Genomic DNA, 20,402 nt, shown 5'->3' with positions numbered 1-20,402 from the left:
AGAAAGACAACTTTGCACACAAGGAGGAACAAAGTGTTCTCTTGGATAGGGTCAGACAATACTGTAAAAGGGACAACATCAAATTAAGGTCCCACGGAGACAAAAGGGCCGCACAGGCAGAATAGTATTTATGACACCCTGCACAAAGGCTTTTCACTAGGAATGAGATACAATAGAGTCTCTGAAACGGAATGACCAAGGACAAAGTTGGGGATTGAACTTGCAAGCCTCATACCAGGCGAAATAAGCTTTCTATGAACAATAGTACACCTTCTTGGAGGTTGTCTAGCCCCGAGAAGGGTAGAAATTACAGTCAGAAACACCCATGTCCCTCAGGAAGTGGGCTTCAACAACAATGCTGTTAAAACCAGAGATTGTAAAGCAAGATGGGAGATTGGACTCTGCGACAAAGAGTCTGGCAATCTGGGAGGACTCACAGATCTTCTGCGAAGAGATTTATGATGTCCGCATACCACGTTCTTTTTGCCCAATCAGGTGTGATTAGAATCACTGGAATGTCTACCACCATTATTCCGTGCAACAGGCAATGAAAAAGCTGCAGTGGGGGAAAGGCATATAATGGTGAAACAGATTCCAAGATATCACCAGGGCATCCACTCTAAACACCTGACAATCCTGAGGAGATCCACATCTAGCTTCCCCCACAAATCTCAGCAAAACACCAGAGTGGCCCACTGTTGACCGCTGAGAAAGTCTACTTTCCAATTTTCCACCTGGGAAAGGTACAGTTGGGAAGGCCAGAATGTAAAGTTCTGCTCAAGACATAAAATTTGAGGTTTAGGCATAAAAAAAAAAAAAAAAAAAATCAATACAGAACAGATTACTAGAACACAACCATGGTTATACCAAACAAGTACATATACAGTGTATCCCAGTACAAAGATCTGGTAAGGCATTGGTAAAGAGAAAAATGTCCCAACAAGGCATAGACACTCCAATTACCTGGTCATGTGGAGAGGGGACAGACCAACCAAGATTCTCTGCTTACAAGAAGCATTATATCTGCCAGGCGAATGGGCCCAATGAACAGTGAAACCAAGGAGGGAGAGAGAACATGAGCAGTGAGGTTAGTAGGGAGAAAGTAGATAAACCCATAGTGGTAGCGGGTCTCGCGCTGCAGGAAGAACTCGGGGGAAACTCCGGTAGTTGACATGTATAACTAAAAGAGTGATCAAATCGCTTTAAGTGTACCAGAAAACTAGCCCATAGCAAAATAGTCAGTGGGGGTCAACCACAAAAGGCACGAAATTGAAGAAAGTTCATCTTTAAAAAATAAATAAATGCACTTTTTTTGCATTAATAAACAAAAAAAAAAGGTGCATTTTTTTTTTTTTTTTTTAGGAGCCTGGAAAGCATTGCACTAGCAATCAGCAGATCACTGATGCCATGTAGGTTTCCTGCAGGCTGTCAGTGTGAGCTGTTTTGCCTGTACATCATATGGGAAGGCAGTTTCACAGACAGGAAGAAACAATGAACTACCATGGTGCTCAACAGCTGCAATGGATGTCGGTACTTGTTGATTCAGTCGCAGAACTCTGAGTGAATGATGCGGCCATGTGGACAGAGCCCCGCATGGCCACACTCTTCACAGGGAACCTCTCTTCATACTGCTGTCACACACAGGGCTCAGATCGCCGAACCACTGCAGGAGCATGAACATGTTACATCCTAAAAACAGGTGGAACGTGTAACATGTTCCCAAAGCTGAACTTATCTTTTAAACATTATCCAGGCGAGCCAAACTGATGTAAATTTTTCATAAGTGTCATTATGGACAGCCACCAGCTCCCCCATGCCCATGATGTTATTAGAGTCTCAAGCCATTCAGGGAACAAAGGCGCGACAGTGGATTTCCAGTGTTTAGATATTAGTTGTGTAACTGCGAAAATAAAATAACTGAAGAGAAGTCTTTGTGTGAAATAACGATTGAGGCAGGAGGGTAAGGAGAGCCAATTCAGAGGAGTTGGGAACTGATGATTGAGCATACAAATTACAGAAGTCTACTTCTTTTTGAGCTGCGTGACTTCTTGTCCTTCCATGATGGCTGGTGTATGCCAGGATATTGCTCGACTGCACAATGGTAGGGAGACCTTTTAAAGTGGATGTAAACCCGATTCATGAAATTTGAGCTGGGCACATCTATCTGCAGTGTTTTGTGATCTCTCTTCAAAGCACTTAGTCTCTCTGTCCTACCCCATCCCTCTGTTATCAACCTGATAACTTTTGACAAGCTCTCCAAGGCATGGAGATAGAGATCTGTGTGTCGGAGGAGGTTACTCCTCTAGCAAGCTAAATTCATAGACACGCTCTGCACGTGTGGGGAGGGAGTGTGTGCCTTTCCTTCAAACCGGCTTTCTCAGTGTCCAGCAACGATCTCCTCCTACAGATGAATGAGAAAGCAAAAAATCTAACAGGGCATACACTTTCTAAACACTAGGTAAAAGGTGAAGACAGCAGATATACATGTAAAACTTATATAGGGGGATTGGTTTTATCTCTGTATCATCTGAGGCTGTTCACGTCATATGTGAGGGTTTACATCCACTTTAAGGCAGACATACAGTGGGGCAAAAAAGTATTTAGTCAGCCACCATTTGTGCAAGTTCTCCCACTTAAAAAGGTGAGAGAGGCCTGTAATTGTCATCATAGGTATACCTCAACTATGAGAGACAAAATGTGGAAACAAATCCAGACAATCACATTGTCTGATTTTTGAAAGAATTTATTTGCAAATTATTGTGGAAAATAAAGTATTTGGTCAATATCAAAAGTTCATCTCAATACTTTGTTATATATCCTTTGTTGGCAATGACAGTGGTCAAACGTTTTCTGTAAGTCTTCACAAGGTTGTCACACACTGTTGCTGGTATGTTGGCCCATTCCTCCATGCAGATCTCCTCTAGAGCAGTGATGTTTTGGGGCTGTCGCCGGGCAACACGGACTTTCAACTCCCTCCAAAGGTTTTCTATGGGGTTGAGATCTGGAGACTGGCTAGGCCAGTCTCCAGATCTTTCTTTCATGTACATGGATCAGTCGTCCTGTTCCCTTTGCAGAGAAACAGCCCCAAAAGCATGATGTTGCCGCCCCCATGCTTCACAGTAGGTATGGTGTTCTTTGGTTGCAACTCAGCATTCTCTCTCTCCTCCAAACACGACGAGTTGTGTTTCTACCAAACAGTTCTACTTTGGTTTCATCTGACCATATGACATTCTTCCAATCATCTTCTGGATCATCCAAATGCTCTCTAGCAAACTTCAGACGGGCCCTGACATGTATTGGCTTAAGCAGGGGGACACGTCTGGCATTGCAGGATCTGAGTCCCTGGCGGCGTAGTGTGTTACTGATGGTAGCCTTTGTTACGTTGATCCCAGGTCAATCACTAGGTCCTCCCGTGTGGTTCTGGGATTTTTGCTCACCGTTCTCGTGATCACTTTGGCCCCACGGGCTGAGATCTTGCGTGGAGCCCCAGATCGAGGGAGATTATCAGTGGTCTTATATGTCTTCCATTTTCTAATTATTGCTCCCACAGTTGATTTCTTCACACCAAGCTGCTTGCCTATTGCAGATTCAGTCTTCCCAGCCTGGTGCAGGTCTACAATTTTGTTTCTGGTGTCCTTCGACAGCTCTTTGGTCTTCACCATGGTGGAGTTTGGAGTGTGACCGTTTGAGGTTGTGGACAAATTCTTTCAAAAATCATACAATGTGATTGTCTGGATTTGTTTCCACATTTTGTCTCTCATAGTGGAGGTATACCTATGATGACAATTACAGGCCTCTCTCATCTTTTTAAGTAGGAGAACTTGCACAATTGGTGGCTGACAAAATACTTTTTTGCCCCACTGTACCAGTGTATGAGAGTTAGCCGAATCATTCAAAGCTCTAGGAAGTTGATCAGCAATCTCTGCTCATTTGACAACCACATTCCCTGCACAAAAAGGTTCTCTATAAAAACTCCAAAGCACAACAGGCTGGTATCTGGTCAACAACTGTCTAGCATTTGTGTGGAAATCCACCATTTCAGAGCTGTCCTGTCTTGGGAGTAAAATGAGTTGTTGGATCCCAGGTCTTGAGGTTTGTCCCATACTTGGGGATTTTGAGTTGTAGCGTATAGGCGTGAAACTGGACATATAGCTGCAGCACAGGCGGCAACCATCTTTCCAAGCTGCTCTATGCAGACCCGAATCAAATGACTTTTCAACAACCTCAGAGACTCCACCTGGGATCAAAAGGGACGGTATTTATGTTCTGCAGAAGCCGCACATTTGCCTGTGCCATGTCTTGGACTAAGCCAAAATACTCCAGGTGTTGCATCGGAATCAGAGCAGACTGATAAGGTTTAGCACTTGCACTGTCTGTGATGGACATTTGAAGTCAAGGTCTGAGCTGCTCACTCTCTGAGAGGTAGGTCATCCAGATACCCCACAATGGGATTATCCAGAGTCCTCAACAAACCTAGAACTGGAGCCAACATCTTGGTAAACACACTGGGAGCTGTGGAAAGACAAAAATGGCAACGCCACAAACAGTTAATGTAGAAACTGTTGGTGAGGCTGTAAAATCCAGATGTGCAGGTAGGTATCTTCCTGATGTCCAAGTAAATAAAACCCACTGGTGAAGCAAAGCAATCACTGACCAGGTAGATTAGAGCCTGAATTTCCATACCCTTAGAAATTTGGCAAGATCCTTGAGGTCCAGAATAGGCCAGATGTCTCCTTATTAGCATGGGAACTGCAAACAAGTTGGTATAGAAGCCAAGGGATCTCCTTCTGGCACGTGTGTAATGACTCGAAGACAGGAGCCTTTCCAGAGCAGCAAGGAAAACAGATGATTTTTGTGGTACTGAAGGGATTATTGAGCACATAAAGCAACAAAACACAAAAGTTTGTAACCTCTGGACATCACACTGCAGACCCAGTTCTCCATGAGTGACTCCAGACCCCGTAGACTTGGGGTTACAAAACTGGAACATAGGCTTATGCTTAAAGCCCAAGGCTTGCTGCTGACAAAAGAAAAACACTTCTTGGATTCCAAAAGGTGGCATCAGTTCATCACCTGTCTCCTTCTTTAGGGCCAAGAGCATGCTTCTACCCAGTCACCTTCTGAATTAAGGCATCCGGGATGTTCCAAACAAGGGCTTGCCCTCAATCAAGCGCACGTGTCCAACCACCCAGAAAGTCCTAAGATAGTGCATGCTACAGTCCAGTCCCTCCCTTTTAAACACCACTGTGTCGGCATAGCACTCCACCACACAATACCAGATGCCTCACACACATTAGGGTAAATGGTTCCACATGAGAGTCCACTGCTTCCTCTTAGCAACCAATATTGTGATTGTGCACTCTCCCCCAGGGATGCCAACACTCATCAGAAGGATGGACAGTATAACCAAGTATTTATGAATCTGATGACACCCTGTAATATATTTGATTAGGAAAGGGTGTAATTTTTAGTGTAATACTGCCCCCTCCCCCCATTTGATTTTGGAGTTTGTCTATGGAACCGTTATTACACAAGATTGGTTGACGTAAGGACTTCCCCATCTGGTTTCAGTTCTGTATTTTTTTCTGACTTTCAAAGAACTAGGTATATCCGTTGTTGTTTTCCTTTTATAATAATCTTTATATGAGCACACCTTGTCACTGGAGTTATACAAGACCCTATAACCAAGGTCAAGCTTTTTTTTTACTTCATGTATGTCCTCTTTTTTAGAAGCTGGACAGCGAGTTAGCCTGCAGACAGCATCAGATTGCAGACACTGGAAAGCAGCTGCACAAGGATCACGACAAACGCTTTTCCTGGTTTTCACCTTCTTGACAGCCATGGGTGAAGAGAGACATCATAAAAACACTCATAAAATTCCCCTTAAGGCAAATGCCTGTGTGGCCATCATAAATACACACACTGGAGTTTGACTGACAACCTTTTTATTTTCCTTTTTTATCTATTAGGTACATATATGGGTGTAATAAAAATGTAAAATGTCACATAAATACATTATTTACAGACATATTCTGCTATAGTGCAGATACTGACAGAAGAATAAAAAAAATCATTTATCACATTCATTGGTGTTTGTGTGATGATTCCCTAGGCCTAGGGTGTCAATGAGATTGTACATTCCTTCATTCTGATCAGTCTCCTTGCATTATCAACACATCAGAGAGATCTTCAACTTCCTGTAGTTTTAAAGTCTATAAAAAACAAGAAACAATGACATTTATGCATAAAATACTGGATGAATGAACTTGGTTCCACATGGAAACTCCCATTTTCTGTTTTTACTTTGCATTGAGGTGAAACAGGGAGAAGTATCAGTACATGCACACCACCAAACTGAGAAGCTTACCTGAAGATAACCTCTACCTGTACGTACACAGTAGGGGTGTGGAATTTAATCTATGCATCGCGATTCAGGTGTCATCGATGCATGCGATCCGAAAAATCTATGTCGGGTGACGTCATCCCGACTTGCCCCGCCCCTCCCGGAAGAGCACTCCGAGCGTGTCTGTCAACATAACTTTTGTAATAAATGCAGAGTTATAATCCATTAAGTGGCCACCACTGTATGTGTTTTTAAAATATATGCAGCTTCATACCTCATTTCTTAGTGTGTGTATACCTGTATATGCCGCTCATGTGACTGCCAAGTCCGGCCCGCCTCTCAAGTCTCTCCTGATCTGATAGCGACAGTCGGTGGGCGGGGCTGAGAACTCCCACTGACGTCAGGAGAGACGTGAGAGGAGAGAGGTGGGCCGGACCGGGCAGTCACATGAGCGACATATACAGTTATACACACACACTAAGAAATGAGGTATGAAGCTGCATATATTTTAAAATGCACATACAGCGGTGGGCACTTAATGGATTATAACATTACCACACAGGTATTTTAACAGCAGTATGTAGAGTACAAATGTGTTTGTACTCCTACTTACACTGGTTCCTACACGTGCTCTGTGCTGACATTTCCCCGGCTTCCCCCAATTGCACATTCCACTGTGTTAACTTCCAGTGTGCTGGAAGGTGCAAACGGGGGAGCCCAGAGAAATGTCAGCACAGAGACAGTACAGGGAACTTCACAGGGCTGTTTGTCAGTTGTGGATTCTAATCCCTCCTGACCTCCCAGCAGCCGTGTGTGTGAATGCCTGTACCCTGTAGTGCACCGGATTAGTGCACTCCACAAAGCAGAGTTCCACCCGTTTTTTAGTTTATTAAAAGTCAGCAGATAAAAAAAAGTTTAGCTGCTGACTTTTAACAGACACTCACCTGTCCCACGTTCCATCGATGCGGCCGCACGGAGCCTCGCTCCTCTCCCCCTCCTCTCCGCCGTCATATCTACTGTGGGCAGTGACGCCCGGCCGTGACAGCTTACGGGCTTCCCGGCTGGGCGTGCACTGTGCTCTAACATTGGCCAGTCAATCTTCTGGGACCTGTGCTGTGTCCCAGAAAATTGCTGGCAGGGAGGGGCCGCCCAGGGCAAGAGGAGGAGCCACCCAGGTGGCTGGGACAGGAAGCCCCCCCCAAAAAATGACATGCCAAATGTGGCATGTCAGGGGGCGACGAGTGCTTAAAGCGTTAAAGCGGAAGTTCCACTTTTGGGTGGAACTCCCCTTTAAAGGAGTGAGGTTATTTTTAATTCAAAGAAAGAGTTAAAGTATATTTTTTGTTTATTATAAGTCAGCAGCTACAAAAAAAGGGCATCTTCTGACTTTTAATAAAAGACACTCACCTGTCCCACAATCCAGCGACGTGGCCACCCAAACCCTCCATTCTCTCCCCTGCCTGTCCAGGGCTCTGGCAATACTACTGTGGGCATCCGGCTGTGACAGCTTGCAGCTTCACAGCCGGGTGCACATGTCTCACTGCGCTGTCCTGCATAGCCGGGCAATCTTTTGGGATGTGTCCCAGAAGATTGCAGGGAGGAAGGGCCGCCTAGGGCAGCCCAAGCAGAAGTGGGAGCGCGTCAGTAATTGTGATGCACCGTGGAATCAAATTGAATCGTTAACCAGATAATCGTAATTGAATCGAATTGTGAGACCAGTGAAGATGCGCACCCCTAACGTACAGTGGCAATTAGCAGCTCTGGGTATGTTTAAAGCCACCTTAGGGCTGCTAATGCAACTTTATTTGTTGCCCAGCATTTTGTCAAAGTAAGTTCTAACCACTAAACTCAAGATTTAGGTCACGTGATTGAAACCTGGTAATTAGACAAGGTAAATATGATCAGTAACTGACACTGTATCTATGCCGCTGTCAGCGATATCTACTCATGAGATGGTTCTGCTACCGAACAATAGCAAAAATGTTGCTAACATTAGAACATTGATTGTATTCCAAAATTGTAGTCCTCCAAGACAGCCACCTTGTCAATCTCTAAAAGGGGTTAAATGGTACTTAAAGAGGTAGTAAGCCGCTGGAAAAAAAAAAAAAAAAAAAAAAAAAAAAACACCTGCAAGACAATAGCATAATGTGCATTGCATAGTAGCACATTATGAAATACTTGCCTTAGAACAAAGCTCCCGCAGCGCGCCTGGTCACCGCTGAGGGAGCCGACACGCTCCCTCGGCGTCTCTTCCAGGAACGTTGGCTCCGGTGCTGTGAGTGTGGCCGGAGCCACGATGACGTCACTCCCCGCGCAGGATACGCCGGACCTGCAGAGTGCATGTGCCGCTTATTATAGGCTTACCTGTAGGTAAAATTCACCAACCAGGCAATACAACCGCAAAAAAAAAAACAAAAAAAAAAACAAAAACACAACAACAAAATATAGGGATGTCTCTAAGGCTCGGTTCACGCTGGGGGCGGCACGACTTGCAGGTCGCCTCACCGAGGCGACCTGCACAAGACATCCACGGCAACTTGCAAAACGACTTCTGTATAGAAGTCTATGCAAGTCGCCCCAAAAGAAGTACAGGAACCTTTTTCTAAGTCGGAGCGACTTGCGTCGCTCCTATTAGAACGGTTCCATTGTACAGAACGGGAGGCGACTTGTCAGGCGACTAGGTCGCCCCTGTGTGAACCGGCACTAAGAGTGCCAGCAAGTCCACAAGTATATCCACATGAACAAATTGTGCTCACATTGTTATACAGCTAAGATAACTCATAGGTTAAACCTCGGGCATGAAATACGAACAAAGCTCTCTATAGGGTGTGCTTGTCTCAATCCAGAGCACTAAGGCCTGGTTCACATATATGCAAATTGGATGCGTTTTACACCGCATCCATTTTGCGTAACATGTGAGTGTGACTAGATTTCAATGGCAAATTTTAAAAGGGTCCTGTGCATTTTTTTGTCTTGTTCAGGTGTGAATTCAGGAAAAAAATTTGCACCTGTATCGGTGAACACAAACATACAGGACACCAGACTGCAAACCGCAGCCAGACCTGTGTAAACCCAGTCTGAGTGTAATTTCTGTCTATGGCTTCCTTTCTCTGCTATCAGCGTGAATCACTTCTGACAAGTTTTCCTGACACCAAGAGAAAAATAGTGACAGGGGAGCAAGCTCCAGCTGAGTGACAGCCTCATCTTTGTTCCTGTGTGCGGTGTGAAGGGGGAGTCTCTTCCCTCCAATCAGCTGTCAGAGCGGAGCTCTGCACAGTGTGACTTCATCTCTCCGCCCCCTTTTTTCTGACCTCTCAGACAAGCTTTAGATTTCTGTACTTTGGATATAGAGAAGACTTCAGAGAGACAAGTGCAACTCACGTAGGAGGATTTGTTTCATCTCTGTGTATCACCTGGGGATAATCCCTTCACTGGATATATGAGAGTTTAGAACCACTAAGAAAACAGCAATTCCAACATGAAGTAGATTGGTAATGAAAGGAATTGGTAACCAGTTGGGGTCTGTAGGTTTTTCCTCTGCGGAATATTCATCTGCAGGATGAATTCCAGGATGAATTCTGGAAAGACCAGAGGAATGTAATTCCATGAAAATTAAATGAATATAAAAAATACCTAATAAAAAACCTTTTAAAATTACACATTTCAGATTTCAGATTTAGGCCTCTTGCACACGATACTCCTGTTTGAGCATCAACCGTTACCAGACCTTTTCTTTTCTTTTGTATGTGTTTGCGCAAATTTTCACGCATATGCATTTGCGCAATTTCACATGTGCAAAAACGTATTCTCGCGTTTTCGCTATGCACAGTATGTAAATGAGTATCTGCGCGTATGAGGCGTAAATTACTGACCAAAAACAGATTTTTCTACTAAAGAATGCACGGTGCTTGTTGTCGCACCTGTGTGCATAGACACATTACAATTAATGGGCTGCATTTTAGCTCAGTAAAAAAAAAAAAAAATAAAGCTGTACTGAGCTTTAAGTTGCAGTGTGCAAGAAGCCTCAGACCCCTTCACTTATGCCTCGTTTCCACTGAGCGGATCGGTTTGGTACGGTACGGTGCGCTATTTTGGGTGTTTCCATTATGAAACCGACCCATACAACTGAACCGTACCGCTCCATTCAGGGTCCTGCTTCAGACGTGGGGCCATAGAAAATGGAACGGTTCGGTTAGGGCGGAGCTACAATACATTCCACTGATTGGCTGACAGAAAACCCTCTGCTGTGCTATACTGAGGCATTTTTTCTAAACCCTGTATGGCCCCTTGTGGTCCCACTTGCAGTGGAAACGCTCACCAGAATAGACCGGACCATTCTAGGCCATTCAAACTGTACCAACCCAAATCGATCCGCTCAGTGGAAACGAGGCATTACATGTTAACAAATCTAGGCAAGCGTTTTAATGATAGGGGGTTAACCATGAATTCAACTGATACATTTAGAAGCGATTTCACCTTGTTTAACAGAAATATTGTCATCAATTGCTGAAGATATTCTGAGTGCACAGATTGGATGGTAACTAATACTTCTCATTACAAATCCCCTTCATGATGGAGGTGCCATTTTCATAAGCCTGTCTGCCATGTTACATGTTATCCATATTTATTTGTTAACAAATGAAGAGGTGAGCACTATTTGTTAATGTAAATATACCAGTGGAATTACTGGCACTCTCATGTGACATTATTTCTTTTTGGATTTCTTGCCCCAACTATTAAATCCATCTGGTGGAGTCGCGACATCAATGCTTACATTTCAAATAGCACCATTGGTGGCAGTTGTTGAGTTATCACATGAAACATATGGTGGCCTGTACACGTTGAAGTTTAGCAGCTGACTGAGTAGAACAGGTAAAAGGAAGAGCATTGCAAATCTCTATTCATTTGCTGAAATACAACCATAAACTGAATAAAAAGTAAATTGTACAAGATGCACCATCTGCAGGTCTTTTTTTCCAGAGCATTAAAAAAAATTTAATGAGCAACATGAAAACTGCAATCATGACTTCAGCAATGTTGATAGTTTCCTACTCAAGCAAGGCTGGCTATGTTTACTAACCTTCTCATTAGCTAGATGCAAGAGGCAGGCAAAAGCCAGTGGGACTGATAGATTCTGTGCCATTGAAGTGGGCAACCTGTTGATCAAGCAAGGTACATCAGTATAATAGATCAAGCAAACATTGTACACCATACTAAAGAAAAGATTGTTCTATACCTTTTGTGCAGTTCATTTGTGATGCTGCTGAAACTTCTCTCTTCCTTAATAGCTGCATCCTCAGGCATAGGATTTGGCTTAAATGAAATAAACAGACAAAGGTTTTAACATCTGCCTAAGCAAAGAATATTCTGGTCTTAAGAGACCCCCTCCAGAAATTAAAAGTCAGCAGCTACAAGTACTGTAGCTACTGACTTTTACTATTTGGGCACTTACCTGTCCAGGCATCCAGCTGTGTCTTCACCCAAGCCGATTGCTGAATCGTCTCTCGGGTGCTGGCATCGCCATCTGGACTAAGGGAAACCAGCAGTGAAGCGTTCACAGCCAGTTCCCTACTGCACAAGCGCAAATCGTGCTGCGCTCTGTGAAAGGGCCGGCTGCGAGGGGAAAGAGGAAAATCTGTCTCACTTTTCCACGGCAAACTCAGGCAAAAGTGAGAGCGGGTACCTGTCAAAACTAGGTACCGGCTACCCTAACACCCCCCTCTAAAAAGGTGCCAAATGTGGCAGCGGGGGCAGACAAACGGAGTTTCCCCTTTTGGGTGGAGTTCCGCTGTAAATAACTTATGGTCTTAATTAAACCTCGTTCATGAAACACACCAACTTTGTAGGAAGGAAAGGGTTTCAGATTATAGCAGGAGGACGAGAGTCAGTGAGGTGTAAGATGGGATTTCTCATAAGGGGTTTAAACCGTTAAAGCAGAAAAAAACACAAAAATGAATAGGATTTCTTTTTTAATCCATGATGTACACCACAAAAGATTAAAAAAAAAAAAAAAAAAAAAAAAAGTGCAGTATTGCAAAATAGGACCTTTCAAAAAAGGAAGCCAACTAATCTCTCCTAATCACAAGATAAGCAGCTCCTGAGCAGAAGACCCGAGAATCTCACTGTTGAGCAGAGTCTGCTCTGCATAAGCGAAGCGGACTCAGACCAGCCATCCGCCTGCTCAGCGAACAGATTGTCCACTGAGCAGGCAGACTGAACCTGCCCTGTGTGGAAGGGGCCTTAAACTGAAAGGATTGATGCACTGCTGTAGCTAAAAATAAGGCTTTTTGCAGCACATATTTCCTCATTTTAAATAATTGAAAATTAACATTTGAAAATTCTAACCACCAGAGTTTAGGACCAGCTTGTATTTACATGAAAGTGATAACAAATTATTGGCAAGAGCATATCCTACAGCCAGTTCTAACCTATATCTGAAAAGTAAAATACTGCCCATCAATCCTAAAGTAATCCTAAGGTTTAGCAAGTGACTGACCACTATGAGAAAGTACAATGTAAATGTGTCGCTTCACTATCAATGGATTAGACTGTATTTTAAAGTGGTAGTAAAGTCTCTAACTTGTACCTACAGGTAAGCTTATAATAAAAGTATACCGGTAGGTTTGAATATCTCCTAAACTTGCACTGTTTAGGATATATTCACACTACACGCAGCAAGTGATGTCATCGGTCCATGTGCTCTGAAGGGACGGCATACTCGTGTCATCGCGGCTTGGCCAAATCAAGCAGCTGGAACACGCAAACCTGGAAGGAAGCCTGGGTGAAGATGGAAGCCCTGTCAGCGGGCGGGGGCTTCCTGCTAAGGTAAGTATTTGATAATGTGCTAGTATGCGATGTGTACTAGGACATTATGTCATTGTCTTGCAGTTTTTTAACGGCTGTGGTTTACTACCTCTTTAAATTACTGTCTATAGCAGAGGTTAAACAAAGTACAAGTCAAAGTTGTTTGTAATAAGCAATGGCCATAATCTAAATCTTTGTAAACCAATAGACATGTTCCCATTTTTATGTTTTCTACGCAACATTTAATGTTGCCTATGAAACATCAACTTACCTCATCTGCTTTTTCTGAGGTATTTGCCAGCAGCCCCCACATGCTCATTTTGAGATGCTTCATGTCCATCTTTTTGGCTGTTTTGGCATAGTTTATCTCTACTTTGTTCACCTGCATGGAAAGGAAAAACATTTTGTGCTCTTTAGACATATGCATACTGTAAGATTCCACTAACAAACTGTTGGTCTTACAAGCCTTGTGTGATCGTCATTGATAGATGCAAAGAACAGAAGTCATGGTGATGAGTAACTTAAAACGTAAGAGGGGAAAAGGCAGTTTTAGTAGAGAAATGACTGTGGGTGCAGGAGGTGCTCTTGGCCAGGCAGTGGTTGCTCCAAAATATCTTCCTTCAACATGAAGAGTTCTTGAATTTTTGAACTGGATGGTACTCAAAAGCCTTCAGTGCCACAATTCATGTTTCCAGTTGTGGATCTGCACTTGACAGCTCTACAGCTCTTAGAATATGTGGAGATGTGACAGGCAGACATGTCAAAGGGCTCATGCACACAAGACTTTTTTTTTTTTTAAACTCTCCTAGAAGCCAGCAACATTTTTGCTGAAAAAACACTGGACGCTTCTAAACGCGTCTAACGCTTTTACAAGCGTTTAGACGAGTTTACAGGCATCAAGCGCTTGGGCATTAATTAATTTCATTGGCCAGAATAAAGCATTTATTTAGAAGTGTTTTTTCTGCCTAAATTCTGCTGCTCCTGGACACACTGGCAGAGGGTTTTTTCTTCCTGCCTCTAAATGCTGCTAAAAGTCTGTGTGCGCATGGACACAAATGCTAACCATGCATGGGAGTTTAGGAGGCAGGGAAAAAAAAAAAGAAGTAGTAGAAGCCAGACACCCCTAGAACCAGCTTCAAAAACATCCTACGTGCATGAGGGCCCAACTCCCAGGGAGGTGTCGCTGATATCCACTTTTACTCAAATAAAAAAAAAAAAAAAAAGTAAATCCAACATTTCACATACCCGATATGTGCCTACTGTACCATGTACTTCTATGAAAACATATCCTGTTCTCTTTGTACTGTTTTCTTTGTATGAAATCCCTGGGCTTTCCTATTAAAAACTGACCACACTGGGCAAGAGAGCACAGCATGGTCAGTTCTCTAGCTGTGCTCGGAACGCAGCCTTTTCTGCAATGATTAGACTTGTCCTGACACGCCCCCTCTTCACAACCTTTCACTGGGAACTTCAGTGTACTGTTGCTTCCCCTCCCCTCAGCTCTTATGCAGCTGAGAACAGAGGGAATTTGATCACTTAGAAAAAAAAATTGTATTTTTTTTTTTTTTTTTTACATGTACACACAAATGTTTTGCCTTTCATTTCTATGTTAAACTGAATGGGCTGTTTTTCTATGTGAGAGTATACAATCACTTTATGTTAGTGCACTGCTTACCTTCTGTGGTTCTGCGATTAAAGTGTGTTCCCCATCAAAGCCTACCCTCTTCTCATCTATTCCATGCTGTATGGGAAATTCTGTATATTCATCTGCGGCTCCCGCAAAAGGGCCATCATCATCGTCACTGTCTTCAAGCTACAAAATGAGGTTAAAAAAAATAAAATTAAGAAAAAACTGCTATCAAATGAATTCTGCTTAAGCAACAGTCCTCACCCGCAAGGCTGGACAGAAGTTTGAAGTGTCATTGGGATTGTTGTAGTCATATTCTCCAATTTCATCTTCCTGTTCAGGAACCGAGTTTCCAGGAGCCATTCTCTTGATCTGGAAGGAAGAAACACATTAACCTGCACTGATTAGGCTCAAGTGTAAAAAAAGAAGGAGTTAGTTGACACCTTACCCTGTCCACTGGTCTTAAGCTCATTCTTGCAATGTTGTCTGGATCATAGTGGAAATCAGCAGGCAAGGTCGTGGTTTTTTTCTTTTGGGTCTCAAGTGTGCTTTTTGCAAGTGTTGTAGCTGCCTATTTAAATATATGAGAACAAATTAAAAAGAGGGTTATTGTTTCAGTACAGTATTTTAGAAATACAAAACACTTTTGGCTATACCCGACTACTCTATATGCTCCCAACATATTTACAATAGGCTGAAACCCAGTGCTTTATGTTTTAGTGTGATTATATGCCGATAACACTTTTCAGCTTTTGCTGCTAATGGACACGATGACATTACAATGCTATTCAACTACTAAAAGACTGGAGTGTTCTGTTGCAGATATCCTATTAAGACATCCAATTATTTATTGATGGGGGGTGGACATGGAAAGCCGATTTCTACAGACTACACTCCAACTTGTGTTAGACTGGAAAATTTTACAGGATAAGGGGGCCACGGCATTTGTCAGTTTTGGTGTGTCCAAACCTCAAAACTGTCACAGGGAGGAAGTTTAGAGTACAGCAAAGCACAGCAGCCAATAAAACCATATACAGCACCCTGAAATAAAATGACTGAGAATGGTTTTCAGCTATAGACTGCTTCAATGGTGAATAACCACACATCTCTCTGCATATCTAGAAAACATCTACATGAAAGACCTATGGCAGGCCACATACTAAAACGTAAGCAGAACATTCACCTCAACAACAGAAATCTATCTCGTTTTCAAACAAGGTTTGCCACACTAAATATATTTGATCTTATTTACCGCTACTGGAACAAATGGGGAGCAGCTGTTCATAAAATCCAACCAAGCTTCACTGAAAAATAATCAGTTGCTATGGGTAGGTAGCTTACTACCTACAGATCTCATCTGGACCGCTGTGGTTATTTATGTTTTTTCTATTAACATAACCACCTCTGGGAAAGAAAAACATTTGAATAAACCTACTTTGGTCAACTGGCGAGGTTAGATTCTGATGGATTAGCCATTCCCTGACTCAACCCAACTCTGAGGCAGCAATTGTGAACTTGGGTCACTGTGGCAAAGCTTGTAACCTCCATTAATATAGAAGTAGTTCTGTCACATTTTCTCTTAAAGTGGTTAAGTAAAAAAAAAAGATTTAATGCCAGCCCCTCTCTTATAAATACCTAAATAGATGGTGTTCCCAGTTTGTGTAAAATGATGCCTGTTAATTACCTTATCTCAGAGCTTTTCTGGCAATTCATGTGACCACCGGCAGCTCTCCTCCTCTGATCTAATGGCTACAGCGGGGTGGGGGGGTGGGACAGCACAGCAGTCACATGACCTTCCCGGCTGATGTCAGAGGAGAATCTTGGCCACTCCTACCTTTGGAGGAGGTGAGTGGCAGAAGGTCACATGAACGGCCAGAAAAGCTCTGAGATAAGGTAATTACAGGCATCGTTTTACACAAACAGGTACACAGAGTGTAATGTCTTGATAAAAAAAAAAAAGAGAGGGGCTGGCAGTAATGTTTATTTAACTTTACTGCCAGCTACTAATAGCAGCAAGAGGAGAGGGGAGAGGCTGCTCTCACACAGGAGCCGACAGGCAGGAAGCGAGGGGGGGGAGAGGAGAGCAGCGGGGTGACGGAGGCACGTAAATTGACCATGGTAATCAGGGATCGGCAGCCATGATTATCGTGGTCAGTACAGAGAGGGGGACACAAAAAGTGGCAGGATCAGCCAGAGTTTTTATATTAAGCAACTTACCCTAGTTTTACAGAAGTGTGTTTCAAAATTAATGTCATCTTCAAAGTTCAGTTCAAACACTTTCTTTGCCTTCTTGATCTTCGGTTTGTCGCCAACACTCTCAACTGAAAGTTGAATAGATATAGATGAACAACAATGCTACAGCCCCAATGAATAAAGCTGGGTATACATATTCAGTTTTTTTTCTTGTTCAACCAGTGGGCTGAATGAAAAAAAATAAACAAAAACTGACAGTTCCCTGCATCAACATGATGTGTGATGCACGTATCTCTCCTGCTGAGATCTTGTGTTTTAACAAAGGGACTCTCGACCATTGGCTGCAAGCACTGATCAAATGATGGTTTTTCAGCAGGACAGTTAGAGAGAAGCTGGTCATTAGACTTCTGTTGAACAGACAGTGGTACACATGTACCGAAAATCAACCAAAGACTGTTGGTAAAGGAAGGACAACTACCTTTTTGTCGAGGCCGGAAACGCCAATGTTCAGGGCCTGCCCACATGGACATAGTGCGAGGACTGAAGTAAGAATACTCTCCGGGACAAGAGGACAGCTGCAGGCACATAGTACCAATATCGGCATCTGCAATCTGAGTAATCTGTGACCTGATGGGGGGGAAAGTATTAGAGACAAAGATGACTTGCATCCAAAACTGAGAAAAACAGAAGACTTCTAGTAAAGTTTGTAAAGTTTAAACCTGTCAGGGTAATGCAGTCAGGGTAATTGCATTCCTTATAAATAGGGTTATGCTGCCACCTACAGGTGACTGAACACTGGCAAAAAAAAACAAAAACTGCAAAAAAACACAGTAAGGAAGTACTCTCCCAGGTATAACCCCCATGTACTAAGGGTTTCAGCAAGCTATAGATAGAGCGGAGGGATCTCTGTGTCCTGTTCCTGACAGTCACCAGTCTGCTTAGAGCTGATCAAGAACTGAGCAATCATGTGATCGCTCAGCTTTTGGGCTTCAAGCAAGAAGGGGACAGCTGCTGCAGCATGGAGGCGAGTATGTATGATTGTTTTCTTTTTTATGTATCCCAAACTTTTCCTTTCACTTCGCCTGGTCAGCAGTTTGCTTGCCAGTCTCCAATCCTCCTGTAGGCGATAGTATAACCCAAAGTTGAACAACTTCAATTGTCACCTAATGGAACAGAAAGAAAATAGCCGTAGACAAAAGGGAAATCGCTCATAAGTCTTCATCCAAATCAAGACAGGCAATGTCAGAACAAAAAGTTGAAAGAACAGGAAAACCCAACCAAGCCATGTGGAAGAAAAAAAAAAAAAAAAAAAACATCCCATAGGCTCCTGCTGCTGTCAGTCAAATTCTGTGAAGCAGTGAGGGGGGCGTAGCTGAGCCACGCAATGTGTGTATATGAAAGCACACATCCCGGCTTTGGAGCATTCACACATAGGTTCCCCCATTGCACGCCACTTCGTATGGGAACACTCGAAAGAAGATTGAGCAGACAGCGCCAGTGTGGGACCACATAAGAGGTGGCAAAGGACCGCTCTGTACAATACCAATGCATGGACCAGTTAAGTATAACATCTTTTTTATTGTAATAAAGAATAATTGCCCTTAATATCACATCACTTTAAGAGCTCAGGATGAGGAAATCTGGAGTGACCAAAGAAAAAAAAAAAATACATTATTTAAAAAAAAAAAAAAAAAATTATTTATATATATATATATATATATATATATATATATATATATATATATATATATATATATATATATATATATATATATATATATATATATATACATATACACACATACACACACACATACACACACTTTTTATTCTTTGTCACCACTAATTCGCTTTTACAAGTTTCCCTTGTTCTGAAAAATATTAAAAATAAATGTGCAATTTAATGTGTAAAGAAAAACGTACCCTTTTTTTCCTGATCGGCAAGCCTCTCGTCGCTCTGCAAACTCTCCCAGATCTTCTGCTTCATTCCCATCACACAAATCTGCATCAAAATCATCCATCTCAGGACCTGCAGGCTCAGGACCATCGTCCTCAATCTCTGCATTGATATCAAAGGCATGATTGCTCTCCTTGTATTTATCTGTTAATGACAACACATTCTGCAGAAAGACAGAGCAAAGGATAAGACCTTTAAAAATAGTGTAGCTTTTTATTTACTAACTAATCACCAATTCACAAATGTGCGTAATCCTCAAAGCTTTCTTACCACTAAGTGGTATAAATCAATCCAAAGTACTGTAAATTCCCAGTATGTGGTTTCAAGTTTATTTAGTCTTTAAGTGATTCAAGCAAAGACCGGAGTGATTTACACTTTTCTGCTGCTGCAAGCAGTACTGAAATGCACCCTTTTACCTAATCCTACACATATTAGTAGCATTAAGCCTTAAAATGTAATATAGTCACTGTGGACAATGGGCATAAAGCACAGGCATGGTTTTGTTTTCCTGCACTCTTTTGTATCTATAGTAGCATGAAGCAGCAGAGGTATTATAAAAGGAGTTAACAGCCCTGTTTCATGCCGCCCTCAGAAGGTGCTGTCTAAGACAGGATCCTTAAAGTGGACCCATACTTTTTTAAGTTAAGTGTTTTTAATAGAGGAGGCAAGATAGGGCCAGTGATTTCAGCAAAAAGCTTACCAGGATGGTAAATCATGTAACAAAACTGCATTCAGTAACTTAGTCTGATGTTTCTGCTGATGTCAGAACCCCAGTGCACTGCAGCTACAAGTTAGATTCCAAACCAGCGCACCAAAGGATCTGTTTTTCTTATTAACCACTTCAATACAGGGCACTTTTACCCCCTTCCTGCCCAGGCCAAATTTCAGCTTTCAGCGCTGTCGCATTTTGAATGACAATTGCGCGGTCATGCAATGCTATACCACACTACATTTTTATAATTTTTTTTGAGACAGATAGAGCATTCTTTTGGTGGTATCTAATCACCACTGTTTTTTAAAGGTTGTTATAAAATAAGTAATTTTTCTCCTTCACTGATGTGCTATGATGAGGCTGCACTGACATGCAGCACTGATAGGCAAGACACCGATAGGCAGCACTGGTGGGGACTGGCAGGCATCGCTATTGGGGCTGCACTGATTATCAGTGCATATACCTCCTGTGAGGAAAGCCGCTTATCGGTTTTCCACTCCTCACACACGCTGTCAGAGTAAGCAGAGGAAAGCTGATAACCGGCACTTTCTATTTACACTGTGATCAGCTGTGATTGAACACAGCTGACTGCATGGTAACGAGCCTACGTTTAGGCTCTTTGAGATCAGAGATGCGGTGTGTCCGACCGACACACCGAACCACTGATCGCCTTGCTGCGCGCCCCCGGGGGAATGCACGAGCGGCTTGTTCTGAGACGTCTTACGACATCCACTCAGAACAACGAAACTCCATGACTGGCCATCAT

The 20,402-nt window shown here is 42.8% G+C and overlaps 2 protein-coding genes across 2 annotated transcripts in view; one reads left to right on the top strand and one right to left on the bottom strand.

Moving 5' to 3' along the window:
• Nucleotides 1–6,082, top strand: part of LOC141133007 (uncharacterized) — a 164,646-nt gene extending 158,564 nt beyond the window's left edge. Inside the window, exon 18 of the mRNA XM_073622063.1 lies at nt 5,731–6,082. Within this exon, the coding sequence (XP_073478164.1) occupies nt 5,731–5,835 (105 nt within the window). The 3' untranslated portion in view covers nt 5,836–6,082. The remainder of the gene's footprint in view (nt 1–5,730) is intronic.
• The window catches only part of NCAPH (non-SMC condensin I complex subunit H), a 43,886-nt gene continuing 29,412 nt past the window's right edge, over nt 5,929–20,402 (bottom strand). Inside the window, exons 9-18 of the mRNA XM_073622064.1 lie at nt 18,891–19,087; nt 17,446–17,594; nt 16,992–17,095; nt 15,223–15,345; nt 15,039–15,146; nt 14,823–14,960; nt 13,419–13,529; nt 11,580–11,656; nt 11,424–11,499; nt 5,929–6,212 (exon numbers count right to left, since the gene is read on the bottom strand). Coding sequence (XP_073478165.1) covers nt 6,153–6,212; nt 11,424–11,499; nt 11,580–11,656; nt 13,419–13,529; nt 14,823–14,960; nt 15,039–15,146; nt 15,223–15,345; nt 16,992–17,095; nt 17,446–17,594; nt 18,891–19,087 — 1,143 coding nt within the window. The 3' untranslated portion in view covers nt 5,929–6,152. The remainder of the gene's footprint in view (nt 6,213–11,423; nt 11,500–11,579; nt 11,657–13,418; nt 13,530–14,822; nt 14,961–15,038; nt 15,147–15,222; nt 15,346–16,991; nt 17,096–17,445; nt 17,595–18,890; nt 19,088–20,402) is intronic.

The sequence above is a fragment of the Aquarana catesbeiana genome, linkage group LG03 (genome assembly GCF_042186555.1).
Source record: "Aquarana catesbeiana isolate 2022-GZ linkage group LG03, ASM4218655v1, whole genome shotgun sequence".
NCBI classification, from domain to species: domain Eukaryota; kingdom Metazoa; phylum Chordata; class Amphibia; order Anura; family Ranidae; genus Aquarana; species Aquarana catesbeiana.
Note: the sequence above shows the minus strand (reverse complement) of the source record. Positions and strands in the feature narration are given on the sequence as shown.